Source organism: Blennius ocellaris (assembly GCF_963422515.1).
Source record: "Blennius ocellaris genome assembly, chromosome: 18".
Classification (NCBI taxonomy): Eukaryota; Metazoa; Chordata; class Actinopteri; order Blenniiformes; family Blenniidae; genus Blennius; species Blennius ocellaris.
The window spans coordinates 13791932-13809521 of NC_137667.1; the positions used below are offsets into that span (position 1 = coordinate 13791932).

A 17590-nucleotide genomic window follows, 5' to 3' on the forward strand; every position below is an offset into this window, starting at 1 on the left:
GGACTTCTGACCTGTGCAGGGCGTATTCCATGTTCGCCTGTAGTCACCCATGAATTCCCTCCAGCACTGTGGTTATACCAGTCGTTGAGAGGCAATGCAACCAATCCCAGCTAATCATGGGCGGGGGCACGGTGTGCCCGAGTCAGGTCGCCAGTCGATCACAACATCTGCAAATATGACTTTTTTTTTTCCCACTACTCAGCTCATCAGGTACTTTACTGTTGTTCCAGGATCTGCCCGTTTTCTCAACAAACAATTGGGAATAATAATATACATAAGGAGGCTAATTATCCAGCAAAAATCAGTCTCATGACACTTAACGCTGATAAAAATGAAGAAAACATAAAACATACTCTGACATTTCCAAGAATATTTAAAGGGTGTAAAAGACTACAGTTACATAAGACCCAGGAAATATCTCGGGTAAAAAATAAAGGCTGAAGAGGTGGTTTGTTTTAACAGCCAGGATTTATTATCTGTATTACCATGTTGTTATTCCAACTGTCAACTATAAAGCCGGAGCCGACCAGAGCTTCAGTCGTGACCACAACTTGGGGAACAGCTCACAATGCTGCAGAATGAAAACAACCACAGGCCTCCTTTCAGCGGACCTCCCCCCCCACACCCTCGCCTGAATTTGCAAGCCAATCCTGCACAACTGCTTCTCATGGGGGCAGACCGACGCTGCTGCCTGCTACATGTGTTTCTGTGTGTGGACAAGCCTGCACAATGACAACCAGCTGACCGTTTTAACATTTAATTTCTGTAAAAGGATAAGGGAGGCACGTGACGGAGAAGCATGTGAGGGTGACAAATGTGATTGATGCAATAAATTGCATGTGTATGTATACAGTGCACATTTTATAGATAACAGTTAATGTGTCAGAGCGCCGGGAATGACACACCAATCTATTAAACTGTAGACGATAAAACTCAATACGTTCAGTTCCAAAATAAACTTACAATGAAGATTCAAAGAGGTTATGACAAAAGAACACATAGATTTGAGTTGTGGATTGGAGCTTTAAATGTTTGTACTGAATGAGAAAACAGCACGAGTGAGTAGTTCATTGGGGAGGGAAGAGGAAACAAACAAAACAAAAAAAATATGAGGAGCCTAATTAAATCAGTGAGATGGAAATGCCTTCAATGAGAAGAAAAAAGAAAACAAATAAGCTTCTGGAAAAAGAAACTACTGGTTTAAAATGGAAACAATTGCTCTGGGGGACCTAAACGGCATCATGCCTCCTTTCTAAGAGTCATTTTACTTAAAGAGCAGCAAATAAAGCCTGAGGGATGAGCACAAGAATGTGAGGAGGACTCCCGACAGAGTGCCACATTCAGAGTGCCACATTCAGATTCTGAAAATGACACTCTCAGGTACGACTTTGTGGATGTTTCCAAAAAGCTCTTAGTTTCTCCCAAAGTGAGGGCAAAAAAGGATACACATACCACAGATGTCTAATCCGGCAGAGCATATTGAGAGAGGAAAGAATGACAGCGTGAGAGACAGCTTGTGTGTAACAACAGCAAATATGACAGGCTTCCCATCGCGCAGCCGAGTGACCCCGGAGGATGTCACAAGGAAACACTGGCGAGCTTCCTGTTCTATGTGACAACCCTGAACTGTCCTGAATGCAAGAGGGGAACAGGGGGTCAATGTTGTGAGGAGAGCTGGAGAGGGAAAACTGGATGGTGACACTGCCAGTAAAAAGCAAAGGGAATTCATCATCCCTGTCAATAGAAACTGACAGAAACTGTGGGCTGTAGCAACACAACCATAGTTCCTCTGAGATACATTGAGTTACATTATATTGGGACTCGGACAGACTTGTGTAAAACAGAAGGGCCAAACACCGTTATAAGCTATTATCCCCCCCCAAAAAAAAACACCTGAAAAAAACTACTTTTTTCTTTATTGCATCATTTCATCCAGTTTATCATTGTTATTTAGAAGAACATTTGAAGAGGTGCTCAAGTTACCAAATACAGTCACCTAACCGATATTGCTTTAAAAGGGTGACTAAAGGATTATTCTGGACTTTGTATAACATGATCTCAGCAAAATGATTCCTATAAATAATCTACAAATCATGTTTGATCTAAATAACAAGGAGATCTACCCATTCCTTCAGCAGGACTTGTGAATATGTTCTCCAATACAACAGAGCCACTTTTCAGCCTCATCAATAAACTGAGTTCCAAATCAAGGCTCAACTATCATTATAGTTTTTGATCATTTCTTACAAGTCATTTTCATAAAGACCAAAACAAAACTTTAATTAAAGACGTTTTTGTTTTTATGCAGGGAATCAAGTAGTTGGTCAGCATCAGGGGATTATTTGGATTCAGTGCTCCACATTCTTAATGATATTAAAATTACACACATCTGGTGTGAGGAGTTAATCATCCAGCCCCCACAGAGAAGCACTGCCATTTTGTCAAGACTCCAAAGTGATTTCAAATAAACCACAAAAAGTTGAGATGAGTAACCCCCCCCCCCCCCCCGAGTTCACAGAAAGTTCATGAGCAACTCTCTGCCACACTTTAGGAGAGAATTAAAGTGAGCTGAAAATACAAGTACAATAACGGCCCATCAAATAAAAAAATATATCCAATGCATCATATGCATGCATAGCCACGTGCATCAGTGGCAAATGTGACTTGAATACAGCTGTAGGTTAACCCTTTATTGGGCAAGTGATCGCGTTTTTTGTTTTTTTTGTGTATCTATTTATTGGTGTGTATGTATGTATGCATGTATTTTACCAACTTTTCACAAAAACTACTGGCCAAAATTGAACAAAATCTTCAGGGATGATATGTCATCATCTGAGGACCAATCGATTATATTTTAGGATTGAGCAGCTCCTGGAGAGGCAAGATATTTACTCTGTTGTGGACACACACTCCGCTCTGGACCTCGCAGCCAATATCTCAGTTCAGCAAGTATCCAGAAACACCGGTGTCAGCACATTGACTCGGGCAGTGGTTTATCCGTGTGTCCCCGCTCAGCCACAGATGGTATTTGGAGGAATTTAATATGAAGGGTAAAAACAACTTTTATTCCTTTTATCATTTCCAAGATTATTCAGATCCTGGTCTGTGCTTAAACAATGCCAGAATCAATTGAAGCTTATTGTATGTGCCGACTGTAACAAACATAGCATTTTATGCTCTCCATTTGTTGAACAACTCTTTGAAACAACTCAATCCTTTAAAAAAACTGAGCAATGAACAGATTGCAGAAGTAATTTGTGTTTATTGTCGACACTATTGTCACCATTTTACAGCGAGATCATTCACAGCTGGTGTGTCCTTCTGTCGGGACTTTACAGCACAAGTTTACACAAAGAATAATGGCTCTTTCAGCCAATCTATGCAGAAATGTGTATTTTCTTGACTTTCCTGTGTGTTACTACACACAACAGAAGCACACATTTCACAGAAAAGAGGAAGACACAGGGAGCGCGATTGAGCAAGAGAGGATGCGTGCATCCCAGCTGCCGGCAGAGGAAAAAGGTGGGAGGCCAGGAGCGAGTTCCTGGAATACCTGAGGGTCAGGTAACAAACACACAGACAGGGACGCGAGGCAACAAGACAGACTGAAGGAAAAGGAGTGGGATGGACGAGAAGAGAAGGTAGAACACACACAAGCCTCCCCGCTTCTCTGCTTCATGTTGTGAAACTCAATGCTCTGCCCACACGTTTCCCCCTCGCTCGCTCATGACAGCCTGGGTAAATGTTGTGTGTGGCAACCTTTTCCTGTTAACTGAAGCCGATACGCAGAAAAACACGTGTCACGTACACATAAATACAAGGCTTCAGGAAATTTGCATGTACATCAAATGCACCTGGCAAAACCCCACCGACGCACACTTGCATTCCACACATATTTCTGCAGCCAAAGTAAATGAAGATAGAAAGAGAGCAGGCCGGCTAGATAGGCAGATAAAAATGGAAATACGCAAGTATGCTTTGACGTTGGAGGGATTAGTGTGGTTTACTCTAAAGCATTCCAGGGGCTCTTAAGATTATCAATCTGCTTCCTTCCTCTCTCCTGTCTTTTTTTTTTTTTTTTTTTACATAATTTTTGAACAGTTTCTTAGAAAATCTCACAGGAGCAATTCATAAGAGCAACATCATCGTCTACCACGGGACAAGAGCCAGAACCAGAACTAAGATGAATGTAGGCTAAAGGTTGCGACAGCAGGACAGAAAGCTGGAGTTCAGCAGGAGAGTAAAGTGTAATATATAGCTTAATCTCCTGAGCTACACATCTGGGACTCCGAGACACTCAAGCATAGATCTTTGTGTCAGCCAACCCCAATGGTTTTGTGGTTTTGTGCAAGATCTGTATTCACCGACTGTGTCCTCTTACCCACAAAGCCGTCCCGTCCAACCAACTTCAAAGCCAGCTTGTCTGCCAAGACCGAGGAGTTGCCATGGGCAATGTTGGCGAAGGGCCCGGCGTGGACAAACACCGGCGTACCCTGCAACAATTAGAGGGGCACACAAACATACAGGAGCTGTTTAGAAAGCAGCGTAAGCCACAGCAACTCATCGGACCAAGTTTAAATAATGATTAAACACTCCGTTTAGACTAAATTCAACATCTTTCAGTCAAGCTTCCAGAATGACTGTATCGGAGAGTAGATGCACTTGGCTGGTTAGTGTCTTTGTCTACGCAGTAGGCACAAGTCAAGAGGTGCTTGAGTGACAACCCGGCCTGAGTGTGGGCCAGGTTTCCTCCCCGTGGTGACTTGGATTACTCCCCCCAGGCTAAAAGTACACACAAACTTAAAGCAGCACTTCAAATTCTACGTTTTCCATTTTCTGCCAGAGTTCAGCTAGTTTGAAACAACCGGCCGAGTACAGTCAATAAAAAAAAGGCGACAAAATACAATAAACATTCCCAAGTCAACAAAAATCTTGATTATCAAATCATTTCGAGAAGTAGATGTAAATGTAATAGTTATGAGTCTTTCAAAGCATTATCATAGAGCTTGAAGAGTGACGAAGACCTTTTTTTGTTTGTTGTTGTTTTTTTCCCCTAAATGTATATAGCTTCAGTTCAAGCAGACAAATGATCAATAAAAGCATTGCATAATTCAGACCTAGTTTGCAACGTGCTGATCCAAGGACAGACATGAGAGAATAGCTAACCGAGGCTCAACACTTCAAGACTGAAATCCTTTTGGTGCACTCGAGACTTTGGGGAAAAAGCAATTTAGTTAGAAAACGGGTCAAGAAAAAAAGCTGGTTAAAGCCAGCCGACCTATTGTTACACTGAATGTGAATTGCTCGAGAGGAAAAAGGAAGGATGGGAAGGCCTTGTATGATTTTCTAAGCTTTTGTTTGCATACCTCTCCCTCTGCCTGCATAAACAGCCTCCCCTCTGAGGAGTAAATCAGCTATTTAACAAGCATCTGAGAAAAGCACCCACTGGCTGTGTAAACTAGATTAAACGAGAGCTACTTTTACTGCTACGGGGGACACAAGAAATGAGTGGAAAACATAAACAGTAGAGATGTAAAAAAAAAAAAAGTGATGTATTGATTTATCACAGTTATATGGCAAAAAAACGAATCCTATGATCGACAACTCCATAATTACATAGGAAGTCTTTGAAGGTCAAGCTTTTAGTGGATTTCCGTGTGCGTTTCTAACCTTTGAACTTCACTTAACAAGGTTCGTGGTTTGTGCTTGTTCCACATCTGTGAGCAAGACCTCAAGAGATACATCTGCCACAAGATTATAGTTAAGGTTATGAAAATGGAAGTGAATTGAAAGTCCGGTGTGTTACTTCTACAGCTGGAGAAAAAGAGGATTATGAAGGAAACAGGAAAATGGAGATCATGACCATGTTTCCCATTTTTAAGCATCTTTTATATCCTAATTAAACCAACCGGAGAACATTGCACTGTAAAAATTTGAATACTTGACCAGACTTTTCCAGCTTTTTTTTCCATCATGACCAACCGAACAATACAATCAATTTGAGTCATGAGAATCAAATAAATCAAATAAATCAATTACTTAAATAGCATTACTACTTGAGTCTGTCTTGATCAACTAATCAATAAATCTCTGGAGACGTTTACAGCCGACTTTGATCCCATGTCGTGCCGTCTCTCAGGAAAGATGGATGTAGTCTTTCTGTGAGACTCCACGTAGACAGGAAGTTTGAAAAACTCAAAGAATGACTGAGGTCTGCTTAAAAGACACGTACACATGGAGCGGGCCGAAAACAACCCATTTTTCTATGCGACAATGTCTCCTTGAAGCCCTGCCTCATCTGAAACAACACAGAAACACAAGCTGAAACACAAACACCAGCTTTCAAATTCCATTTTCACGAGAGCGTCTGGACTCGCCACAATCGGTGGTGGAGTGGAGATGACACAGAGGCCACGGGTGGTCAGAGCTCGGTGGAAATTTCTCATGGAGTGCTGAGGCCCGCTCCGTCCCTGATACCAGTTCCCTCACCAGAATCACAGGAAACCCACACAGGAAACTGTTTCACACAACAGATTTGCAAAGAAAGTAACCAAATCTCTTCTGAATACAACACTCTGAGCCTGGGACAGCCCATGTTTATTTTACACACCCAATCAGCATGTAATCAAGCTTTCTGCTCAAAACCAACAAGGAACAAACAGAAAATAGCCCTTTATAACAAAAGCAAAACAATCTTAACAGGAGCATCACGGGTAACATTCTGCTCATTGTGAACTCGAAAGGAAAAATTGAGCTTTTAAAATTCTGGAAACCTAAAAATTGGCTTCATATGAATACAGCATAGATTAAATGTATTAATATTTCTCGGCTCACAGACTCAAAAACTATTCCCCAAGGCCTGAAACACATTTACAAAATTTACTTGGTATCTATATATCTACATATCTGTATTTTTTAAATGTTCTTTTTCTTTGCAAAATATACTGGCAACAATGGACTCATGAAGGCTTTAACAAGTGACTTTAATTATGTTTCACTGTATACATTTGTTTATGTTGTGGTAACAACACTGGCCATGCAGGTTTTAAACTCCTAATGAAAGCCAGAGATTGTGAGAGGTACAGCTGTGTTATAACTCCTCACACCTAAATTAAACGTTTCAACATTTGCAATGTCTCCCGGCGAAACTACTTCAGCACAGGTCTGAACTGTTGTTAAGATGTAGGGCCACGGGAGGAAAATATAAGACTATGATCCTTTCTTAAACAGTCTCAGTGGAGCAGACCGTCGCTTAATTCTTTCGTCCTCAGAGGTACGGCAAGGGATTCATCAGATCCTGCTCTGTCCAGAAGGATGATGACTATTTAAGTGGGGTTATACAAGTGTCTCACCTCAAGGGTCTGCATCAGTGTGGGCTTGATGGCATCTTTCATTAGTACCGCCAGTGCTCCGCTCACTCCCTGTCAAAGGGGGAAGAAAGAAGAATGCAGGGAGAGTTGGTTGGAAAACAGAACAGTTCATCAGAACCCTGGTAAGGCATGTAAAGAGTGGCTCGGGAGTTCAATGTTGTCGATGATAAATGACACCGGGGTTCATTTCTCAGGCGGTTCTTTATGCGTCGTTGCTGCAAGTGTTTAAAGCACGCTTAACGAAATACGCCTCGTTAGCAGTGGGAGCACATGCAGTCATACAGCACAACTCCAGTGAGACACAGTGTTGAGGGGTGGTAATGTTATTGCAAATCAGAGAAGACGAATGTGACATTATAGGGGGTCCACCTCGACAGTTATGAAATTGCACATTTTTATGCAGGAAACCAGAGCCAACTGATCCTTCATTGTAACCAGGGGAGTGGGGGGGGGGGGGGAATGCTGCTTATGATCTTAATTACCATGTTATGCCTCGATTTGACATGTTTACCAAAGGAGATGTTTTACACAAGTGTGCCAAGAGGAAAGAAGAGTTTCAAAATATGTACACTGGTAGTAAAATTAAAACGACTAAAAACAAACACATTTTAATAGTTGTATAGCTTGCTTGATAACACTGTAATCTGAAGAATATGAGCACATACATCAGGTGCAAGCCTCTTTAATCCAGTCATATAATCAGGGTTGTCTTATATTCCGACCAGTACAGTACACACTAATCAGTGCATCCTTCATATCACAACCACAGAAGATGCAAGTTGAACGCTCTCACAGTCTGTGAATGAAAGGCCCACACAATAACACCCACCAGGTCTTCTGCAGTGACTGGCTGTCCGGAGTGGCTGGTCCCCACCACCATGCGCGCCAGCCTTTTCTTCATGTCCTCCAGACTGTCTGCCAGAGCCAGGATGGCCATGATCTCACTGGCCACCGCGATGTCAAACCCAGTCTAAGGTGGCAAACAAGAAAAAATAATTTACATTAAGAAGGCAGTATGTTTTTACCAAGTGCTCAATGGATTTGTTTAATAAACCTGTAAAGAACTACGTGGAAGTCTAGGCAATGTGTCATCCCTTTAAATGCAATATTTTGAATTCACACGTAGAATCACGATCTTGAACAAATGAAAAGTCTCTGTAGACTGATTTTAATGGCCTTCCCTGTTGCAATTTAAGCCAGTTTATTAGAAATGACACAAGTAAAAGACAGCTGCACAGAGTAGAAGGTGCGTGTAGTCTCCATTCAACCACACGAAAAAAAGAAAAGAAACATAACCTAAACCACATCAATCCACCAAGGCACACAAGATTTGTATTCCCAGTCCAATGATAATACCCTGAGGGGCTATAGTGTGTCAAGCAATGGCGAAAGGTGGAGGGCAGAGGAATGGAGTGGAAACAGAATTGATGAACTGATACGGAGTAAATATAAGCACATGCTGAACCAGCTCAGAGGCTTTTCCAGGTGTGTGTGTGTGTGTGTGTGTATAGTTTTCTCCTTTTCTAAACATTTGCGTTCACTTAAGCCAGCTTGCTTCCCATTGACGTGAAGGGTTTATTTACAAATTTCATTGAGCTGTCATTACCACAGATTTATGGGAGAACTACATCTGGGTCGTATCATGGACAAGAGGAGGGTGGGGACAGGGGTGCATCTGTGGATGTGCATGAGAAAGGCTCAAGAGCCACCTGACACCTGGAACAGCTGAAATATATTCACGTACTCTATTTCACCACATTGCAAGTAAATGACATGTTAGATAATTTTTACAATGTAGCGCAATTAATACATGGCCCAAAATGGAATCCGTTTCTTGTTCATGTAAAAATACACAAACGTGCGCGAGTTGGCGAAGTTGTATTTTTCTGAGTCGTCAGGATTGTGAAGTAATGAGTGCTGCTTACCTCTCGGATCTGTCCCTTCTCGGTGCTTGCCTGTCCCACTGTGATCTTCCTCAAGAAACGGTCGTTTGTATCCACAACTGAAACAAACAATTAAACAACACTCTGGTGTTCAGAGGAAATCCACAATCGAGTAGCATGAAACGTGCCAGAACATCCAATGACAGTTTTGACACATGCAGTGTAACTTGAACACCTCAACCACACAGAAGATTTATGTCTTTAGAGCCTCAAGCTGACAGACTGTAGAATCAATGTCTACACGTGGTAATAAACAAAAACGCATGTCCTCACACTTACACACACATATAGAGAACACCCAATCTTTGTTGCATAAAGGTGCTGACACATAACCGAGCCTAACCTGGGATGGATTTACTTCTTTTGAGGGTCTTTGTTCACCACATTGCCAAATGCCTAAAAAAAAAATAACATATGCAGCTACAAACTGGTGGCTTTGTGGCTGCAAGAAGAAGCTAGATAACCCTATTGCGGCTACAGTTCTACAGTGGGCTGATGTAATAAAAAGGGAGGTAAAAAGATGGTCTGTTCATGAAAACCCAAACCAGACACACTCGGCCAAACCCACATAACATAGGGCGGTCAATGTGTTTTTAATCTGCAGGATTCGTCTCTTAAGAATGCCCTTTGGAGCCACTGGACTAAATACCACATCAGTCATAGCAGCACCCAGCTGCTTGTTCTCACCGACAACTTTAAACCAACATGGCTACCGCTGTGGTTAATTTTCCCACGACTGTCATACTTTGTCTTATCTTGTGACGAGACGACTGCAACAGATCATTTTGTTAAAACTAATTTCAGACATGTGAAAACATATTTCAAAGCTGCATGCAACATCATCCTGGAATTAATTTGTGGACTGTTTCATTATATTTGATGGCAATTAGATTAGTGTGATAGTCATGATGTTCAAGTTAATGAAGTTAAAGTCCCACAGCTTGCAAAGATACAACTGACAAACTTACCTTCAGTATGTTTGTTTTGTTTTTTGTGACAACTTATTATGCATTTTAACACCTGAGGGCAAAAGAGTTGACCAAAGTTGATGTTTTCCTAATATTGATATCAAATCACAACAGATTTTTAAGATCCATTCTGTCTTTTTCAGTTGAGCTATGTTACGTGAATCAATAGCAAATAAAAGAATGCATCAATAGATACCTCTTTGCCAGGTGATCTTCGTCGGGTCAAGATCAAGACGTACAAAGTCTTTAATTTCTTGTGAGCTGAGGGTTTCTGGATCCATTTTATTGATGCCAAGACGCTGAAAACAAACAGGGTGAAGACTGTGGGATCATGTGTGCGAGTACATGAAAAGTAATGTTCATACATTTGCGGCCATTACTTTGCTTTGGCAGTATAATATATATACGATTCATATTTCAGTTTACACTGAAGGACATATTTCATCTAAGCCTGTGAAGAAACATCCAGACTAAATGACTACAAGATGATCAACTCGCTGCCAGGTTCATAAAGGTTCAGAGGGAGTACTCAGCTTACTGAAAACTCTCTATCTCTTGCTCTGTCCATTAAATCCAATAAATATTTTATAGTCCTTTTAACTGCTTATCCCAGAAACTGTCATTCATAAGAGCAAACACTAACGTGACTGATGTTGAAACCCTCTCCTGTCTCTGGCACGATGTATTTATCCTGAAATTACTACATTGAGGCAGCATTCAAAAATATCACAAAATTACTTGTGCTGAAGTAAACAGGCAGGAGTTTCACAAGATACTAGCAGATTTTTGAAGAGTCCATGGTCGATGAACTACATGGCAGGGTGACTGAGACCCCCTACTGGACGTAGGTGGTATGTAACAGTTTCACAAAATTTTAAGAGAAATTTGTTAGACTCTATTGGCAATAAAAGCACAATCCTTTTCGAGCTGGCTCGATGCTTGATTTGTAATAGCTGGCAAAGATATTTGCAAATCTTTTACTTTTAGCATTACCCTCATTGTTTTAATTCATCTACATCCGGTAAGCAACATTTTTTTATGACTAAATGTCTATTAATAAAATACGATTCACTCTATTACTTGTTTTAATCAGGATTTCTTGCCAAAAGAATAATAGGAGAAAATTATGCTTAAAAAGACATCCCTTAGACCCCAAATGTTAATCTCTCTGGCAACCCCCAGGAGAGGCCTACCTCACATTTTGTAAATCGAAAACATTGGAAAAAAACCACTGCAATAGCATATATAAGGATTCCACACAGTTCTTCCTGCAAGCTGCTGCCAGTGACACCGACACTACAGATTTTAGACTTACACAAAGCCTGGCGATCTGGATGGGCGAGAATTTTCTGATTCCATTCACCAAGGGGACCAGCCGATTGAACAGCGCCTTGGAGGTATAAGAGATAGCAGTTAATATACTCATGCATGTAAAAGCAACCATTTGATTTTTATAAGTGTCATAGTGTTTTGTGACATCCCCACGTTTACCTTGTCTGACTGTGTGGCCTCGTGGAGCATCCTGGCATCAATTGCAGCAGCTACCAAGTTATTGGCTGCTGTGATGGCATGAATGTCACCAGTCAAATGAAGGTTGAACTGAAGAAGAATAAAGAAAAAGACCGACTGTGTAAGGAATCATACAAAAGACATTGGTGTACATGACATATATTGCGGTTCTGGGTAGCTAAACTGGAAACAAAGCCTCCAACCATAGAGGTTACAAGGCTGTAGCCTCAATTTGGTATTCCATAATAGACAAGGGTTCAAATAAACTTCCCATGGTTTGGATTTGGTCTCCCAAGGCATGAAAAATATTATGACACATTTCCTCTCTGTTTGACATCAACGATTCAGATTAAAGGAAACAGAACATGTCGTTTTGTTGTATATGTGCAGAGAGAGGAAGGGATGGATAAGAACCTGACCGCTGTGACAAAAATGAGGGAAAGAGACTATCTTGGTGTGAAGGTTTGGAAACGCGCCTCCCTTTATCCAATATCACAGCCCTCCCTGCCCCTCTACAGACGATGCCTGTGGTCACAGGACAAAAGGTCATGAATGTGTTTTCATGCATCTTTGTGTACAAGGTAGTTGCGAGTCCCAAGATGCAACGTCTTTGAAGCCTGCACAACTCCTGGTAGGGAGCACTGCGAGTCTGTCTGCAGATCCTACCTCCTCCATGGGAATGACCTGGGCATATCCCCCTCCTGCAGCTCCCCCTAGGCACAAAGAAGAGGCAACACAGTCAGAGGCAGACAACGGGACAGGGACACACAAAGGAGCGGTGCTGAGCGCTGCACTCTAAATGAACTACACAAACCCCACATCAAAATGTGGCAGCCGATGAAACACTGGCCTCGCATGGACAAAGATAGATTATCACATGCTTGCTTGTCTATCGCACTATATATTGTTATTAGAGGGAAAAACTTCAAAATACTTCACTTTAAAGTAAGTACACATTACTTTAATGTAAAACAGCTGAGCCATGCCATACATGAAGACTGAACTTGTAACTTGATCATGTTTTTCAATTGTGGCATTTTGACAAAGAAGCACGTTAAACACTCACTGCTTAAACAAACAAACAAAAAAAAACAGTATTTTAGAAGAACTAATGTTAAAATGAGCTATAACCATTTGTATGACACTACTAGGAAACATAAAATGACAAATACAGCATTCGTGGCTGACCTTTAACCCCAAAGGTGGGTCCCTGTGATGGCTGTCGGAGACAGGCGAAGGAATTGAGCTTCAGGTGGGCCGACAGCGCCTGGACAAGGCCGACTGTTACCGTGCTTTTACCTTCACCCAGTGGGGTAGGAGTTATACTAGACAGAACATGCAAAACGGAGTTTAAATTCATATTTGTCGTTGCCTGAATCCTTGTGGAATAATGTCATAATCACATTTAATCGACGCTTTAAGACGGACAAGCATGCCATTATTTACTATTAAATGACAAGCAGAGTTCCGCTACTCACTCACTGAGCACACTTACCCAGCAACCAATATATATTTCCCATCGGGCTGTGAGCGGAGGCGGTCCAACAGGGACAGACGGACTTTTGCTTTGCTCCTGCCATAAGCCTCGAGCTCTTCAGGAAGCAAACCAATTTCCATAGCCAACTGATCAACTGGCTTGGCCACCTGAGCTCTGGATATCGCTATGTCACTGAAAAGTCAAAGAAAACTTCAGTAGTAATGCAAATTGTCCGTCCATCTTGTTCGGGGTTGCAGGGTGTAGAAGCTCCTCCCAGCTAACTCAGGGAGAAAGCGCAAGTCAATCACAGTAATTCATCTCATTTTAAACATTATTTCAAAGAGTGACTTGAATTAGAACAGCTGCACTTGCTGTGAACAAAACCAAAAGAGCGATGGGTAATTCAATTCCCCGTTTTTACTGGGCATAAAGTGGTGTATACCTTGGTACAGGAGTCAGAGGCTGCAGTTTGAGGGCGCGCAGTTGCCACGGCCGGTACTGCTGATCCTGAAGCCAACGACTGCAACTACGTACGACGTTCTAATAAACAAAAAGCGCAGGGAGTCAACTGAAGAATGTTTGGGAAGCAAAAATAAAAAGGTGAAAAAAAAATCATTTGAAGCAAAGTAACAAACACCTGTGATCTGTAGGCTGCGATGAGGTAGCCCAACAGAGACTTTGAGGACAACCCAGTGGGTTCAACATCTGAAACGAGTCCAAACTAAATGATTGCAAAAAACGCATTCGAGGCCACCTATGTAATAAAATATAACGCTACAAGGTATAACTGCTGATAAATCAATAACATATTTTCCAGTTGTACATAGCCAGCAGGTCAGCCACAATGTTTTGAAATTCATTCACAGCAATTAGCAGCAAAGATTATGAACATGTGTTCAATACATGTGTGGCAGCAAGGTTTAAAGTGTTATATAAGATTTCTTTTATGCCATTTCTTTCTTTTTCCATGCGTTCATCCTGACCTGTCTCCAGGGTTGGCTCACAGTAAATGATAGCAGCTCCGGGTCTCAACCAGCTGGAAGGAATGTTTGCTGAATCTAGCATGACAACAGCATCAGCCTGCATCACCTAGACGATAGAAACGACAGGAGAAAACTGAGCACTAAGAATTTTACAGAGTCGAGGAGGACTGACAAATTTGAAGGACATGTGAATAATAAACTGTGATGATAAAAGTGTAGGAGAGGAATGAACACCTGTTAAGGAAAGGGAATCTAAATGAAGGCTAACTCAAGATTCACTCTGACTATACTACCATATGTGGTTGACAACTCATTTTGAACAAATAGACACTGACTCCATGTGGACAGTTACCAGCACTGCACAAAATGCCAGCGGCATACCAAAAGAATGAGTCGATATGGCTGCTGTTTTTTACAGTGGTCACCAAGACAAAACATTGAACATTAAACTGATGACTGTATATCATTTTATATTTTTTACCCTTCTTGCTATAACTGGGACGCAGGTCCCCAGATGATACTCAGTGGCACACAAAAAGTATAGTGTATATTTCAGTGTAGACAAGATAAATAAAAGAATCTCTGAATAAAACAACAAATCAAGTGTTAAGGTTTATAGAACAAATATTCGGAACATTCAAAAAGCACTAAACTAAAATGATCATACAGTCTCGCAGGTAAAAACATGGCTCCACTGCGCTAACACACCTGTCTCTGAAGGCTTTTGCAATTCAAGTGACTTCTCTGAGTGACCATTCCACTTCTTTCAATCAGGCACTGCAGGGCCAACTGAAGGGGTCCTTCTCCTCCAACCAGCAAAACAGCGTTTCCTTCGACTGGCCCATCTGCAAAAAAGACTCGCCGATCACAAAACTCCCCTCTACATTTTCAACTTTTTATAAAATTGGAACATGAGACAGTTTTCACTCTGTAGCGACCGACCATGTTTCTCCAGCATGTCCAAAACGGCGCTGGCAACAGGCGGCACAAAACCTCTGCTTAAGTCCCCTCTCACCAGCCGTCCCACATTCAAATCAGATATCCTACGGCAGAATAAATACATGCATGAATGAAATATAATATCAAAGTTGACAGTTTTGACATCTGTGGACATGGACATAAATCACTGCAGAACCAGTGTCATGGACAAAACAAATCTTAATATTCAGGACAAGATTAAATTTTTTTTTTTGCTTTTGGTTTTTATGAAGCAGAGATTTGATTACTGATTTTTCATTGTTTAACATTATGGACAAAACTATTAACATTGTTAACATTAGCTAAAAATAATTCCCGTCCTCAAAAGAAGCACGTGTTGTTCAGTTGGCAAAATTAGAAGGGTGCTTTTCTAATTTTCTCATTTCACTCTGTGCCATAGACACACACTGATCACTTAACTTCTAACTCTGAGCAGCCCGTTGTGATTTAGGCTAAATGTGACACGCCACGCAAACAAATCAATTTAATTCTGTTGAGGCAGAACTAAAACTGTTCCCATGTATTTTCCTGTTGGTTCTATTAACATGCCTACTGCTGCATGAATGGCCTTGTTTCCAGTCAAATAAACTAAGTAAATATTTGCAACTGTACAACTTCTAACAATATAGACAAGTAATCAAACTCGCTGTAGTATTTTGTGGTCAACTGCTAACAGCGGATCCAGTGAACAGCATGTTGGATTTGGAACAAGTTTCACACTGGATGCTTTTCCTGATGCAACCTGAGAGTATTCCATAAAAATATTTGGTTCTTTAACTATTACCAAATACATCTGCTCTTGTTTTTATTTACCCGTCTACGTCCTTTTCTGGTTTTAGTGTGCTCAACACTCGACTGGTGAGACGGGCCGGTGGGAGATGGAGGTGGACGCCATGCACCCTCTGGTCATCGTTGAGTTTCAGCAGCTCCTCTACAATCTACACAAACACAAAGCAAACACATATATGACACTCAAAATTTAACTGACATAGCTTTGGAAATACTAAACACATACTGAACGTATTCAGCCATATCTAACGCCTATGATAAGTCTTGTGAAATTCCTCGGGTTGTTTTCATTGTAAGTGTCAAACGACCATCAAAATATAACAGGCCAGTTTTGTTGACTGTGTAAAGAAATTTCTAAGAAAAGTGAAACAAACGAGGGAGAGGTTAGATGGGGAAATTGAGTACAAATACATAAGTAGAGCAGTAGAGCAGAGGAGCTCTTCTGAGGCTACAGGTCATGGTGTAAATGCATTCATTATTTAATTAAATGCCTTCTTTATGTGTGGATCGAGAGGCCTCATGCTTCAAGAGAACCCCAATTATGAATATTCGTCACTCTCTCACTTCGCTAAGGTTTGAAAGTACGTACTCCAATGCAAAAAAAAAGGAAAAGAAAAGAAAAGAAACAGAACCTCGAAAGTGCTTCAATCACTCTGGAAATTCGTCATTGAAATGTAGAGAAATCATGGTATGTCTCAAGAGAATGAAACTTTGAGCAAGGCTCAGGATAACACAATAAGACACGCGTGTAGCATGTTGTGACTTGCTAAGAAAGGAGAAATATGTTTACGCCAAGAGACATTGGGCAACGTTTATGAGTCAGTCCCACTTACTTCATCTTCACTGCACTGCTTGGCCAGACAAATCTGAGTGACGTTCAAGCCTATCTGGGAACAGAAAGTCAATGAGACGGTAAATATCCTGACGCTTTTTCAGATTTGCCAAAAAATTTAAAAATTTAATTAAATTACCTCTCTTGCCATTTTCTTGTTGATCTCCAATACCTTCTCATCCTCACCAATCTTTAACATTCATCAAGATTAGTGAGGAAAACATAAAATACATGTTAAGACCAATACTGACTGATTACATTGCAAACTGATTTCCCACAAAGGTTAAAGTCCAAAAAAAGCCAAGACAGATCATACCAGGTACAACTATGGTCTGCCAAGCTAAATCCAATTTACTCACTATATTTAACTGTAAATACATTTAGTATAGTGTATAGATAACCCGCCTTGTAATAGAATCTTAGAAAACAATACCTGTAAAATAGCCAGTGATGGTTGAATTGTTGGATCTTTTTTGTGCAGAGTGACCATTGCCTCCTTGGTGGTCTGAACCACTTCGCTATGAAAGAAAATAAACGGGGTTAGATCAAACACTTTATGATAAACTCAGCCTGAAACTGAGGAATGAGGTTGTTAACACAGCAGCTGTGAGATCTCAGTATTCTGGAGACCCATTGCAAGTGAGCAAAGAAGAACACAGAATGAGAAATAAAAACAACAACAACACATGAAACTATATCCAAAACATTTCAAAGGAAACTCAAAACTTCTGAACAATAAAT

General features: G+C 41.0%; 1 protein-coding gene across 2 annotated transcripts in view; it reads right to left on the reverse strand.

The window, feature by feature from the left end:
• Positions 1-17590, reverse strand: part of mthfd1l (methylenetetrahydrofolate dehydrogenase (NADP+ dependent) 1 like) — a gene marked incomplete at its 5' end in the record, with an annotated part of 30622 nt that overhangs the window by 11766 nt on the left and 1266 nt on the right. The window contains 19 exons of one of the 2 annotated variants that reach the window (XM_080513593.1): positions 4382-4493; positions 7353-7421; positions 8200-8340; positions 9296-9372; positions 10478-10580; positions 11597-11671; positions 11773-11880; positions 12457-12503; positions 12979-13115; positions 13286-13459; positions 13710-13807; positions 13905-13972; positions 14251-14356; positions 14959-15095; positions 15193-15293; positions 16042-16166; positions 16851-16904; positions 16989-17039; positions 17283-17367. In XM_080513593.1, coding sequence (XP_080369719.1) covers positions 4382-4493; positions 7353-7421; positions 8200-8340; positions 9296-9372; positions 10478-10580; positions 11597-11671; positions 11773-11880; positions 12457-12503; positions 12979-13115; positions 13286-13459; positions 13710-13807; positions 13905-13972; positions 14251-14356; positions 14959-15095; positions 15193-15293; positions 16042-16166; positions 16851-16904; positions 16989-17039; positions 17283-17367 — 1868 coding nt within the window. Of the gene's footprint in view, positions 1-4381; positions 4494-7352; positions 7422-8199; positions 8341-9295; positions 9373-10477; positions 10581-11596; positions 11672-11772; positions 11881-12204; positions 12281-12456; positions 12504-12978; positions 13116-13285; positions 13460-13709; positions 13808-13904; positions 13973-14250; positions 14357-14958; positions 15096-15192; positions 15294-16041; positions 16167-16850; positions 16905-16988; positions 17040-17282; positions 17368-17590 lie in introns of those variants that run through there. The other variant, XM_080513594.1, reaches the window with a different exon arrangement.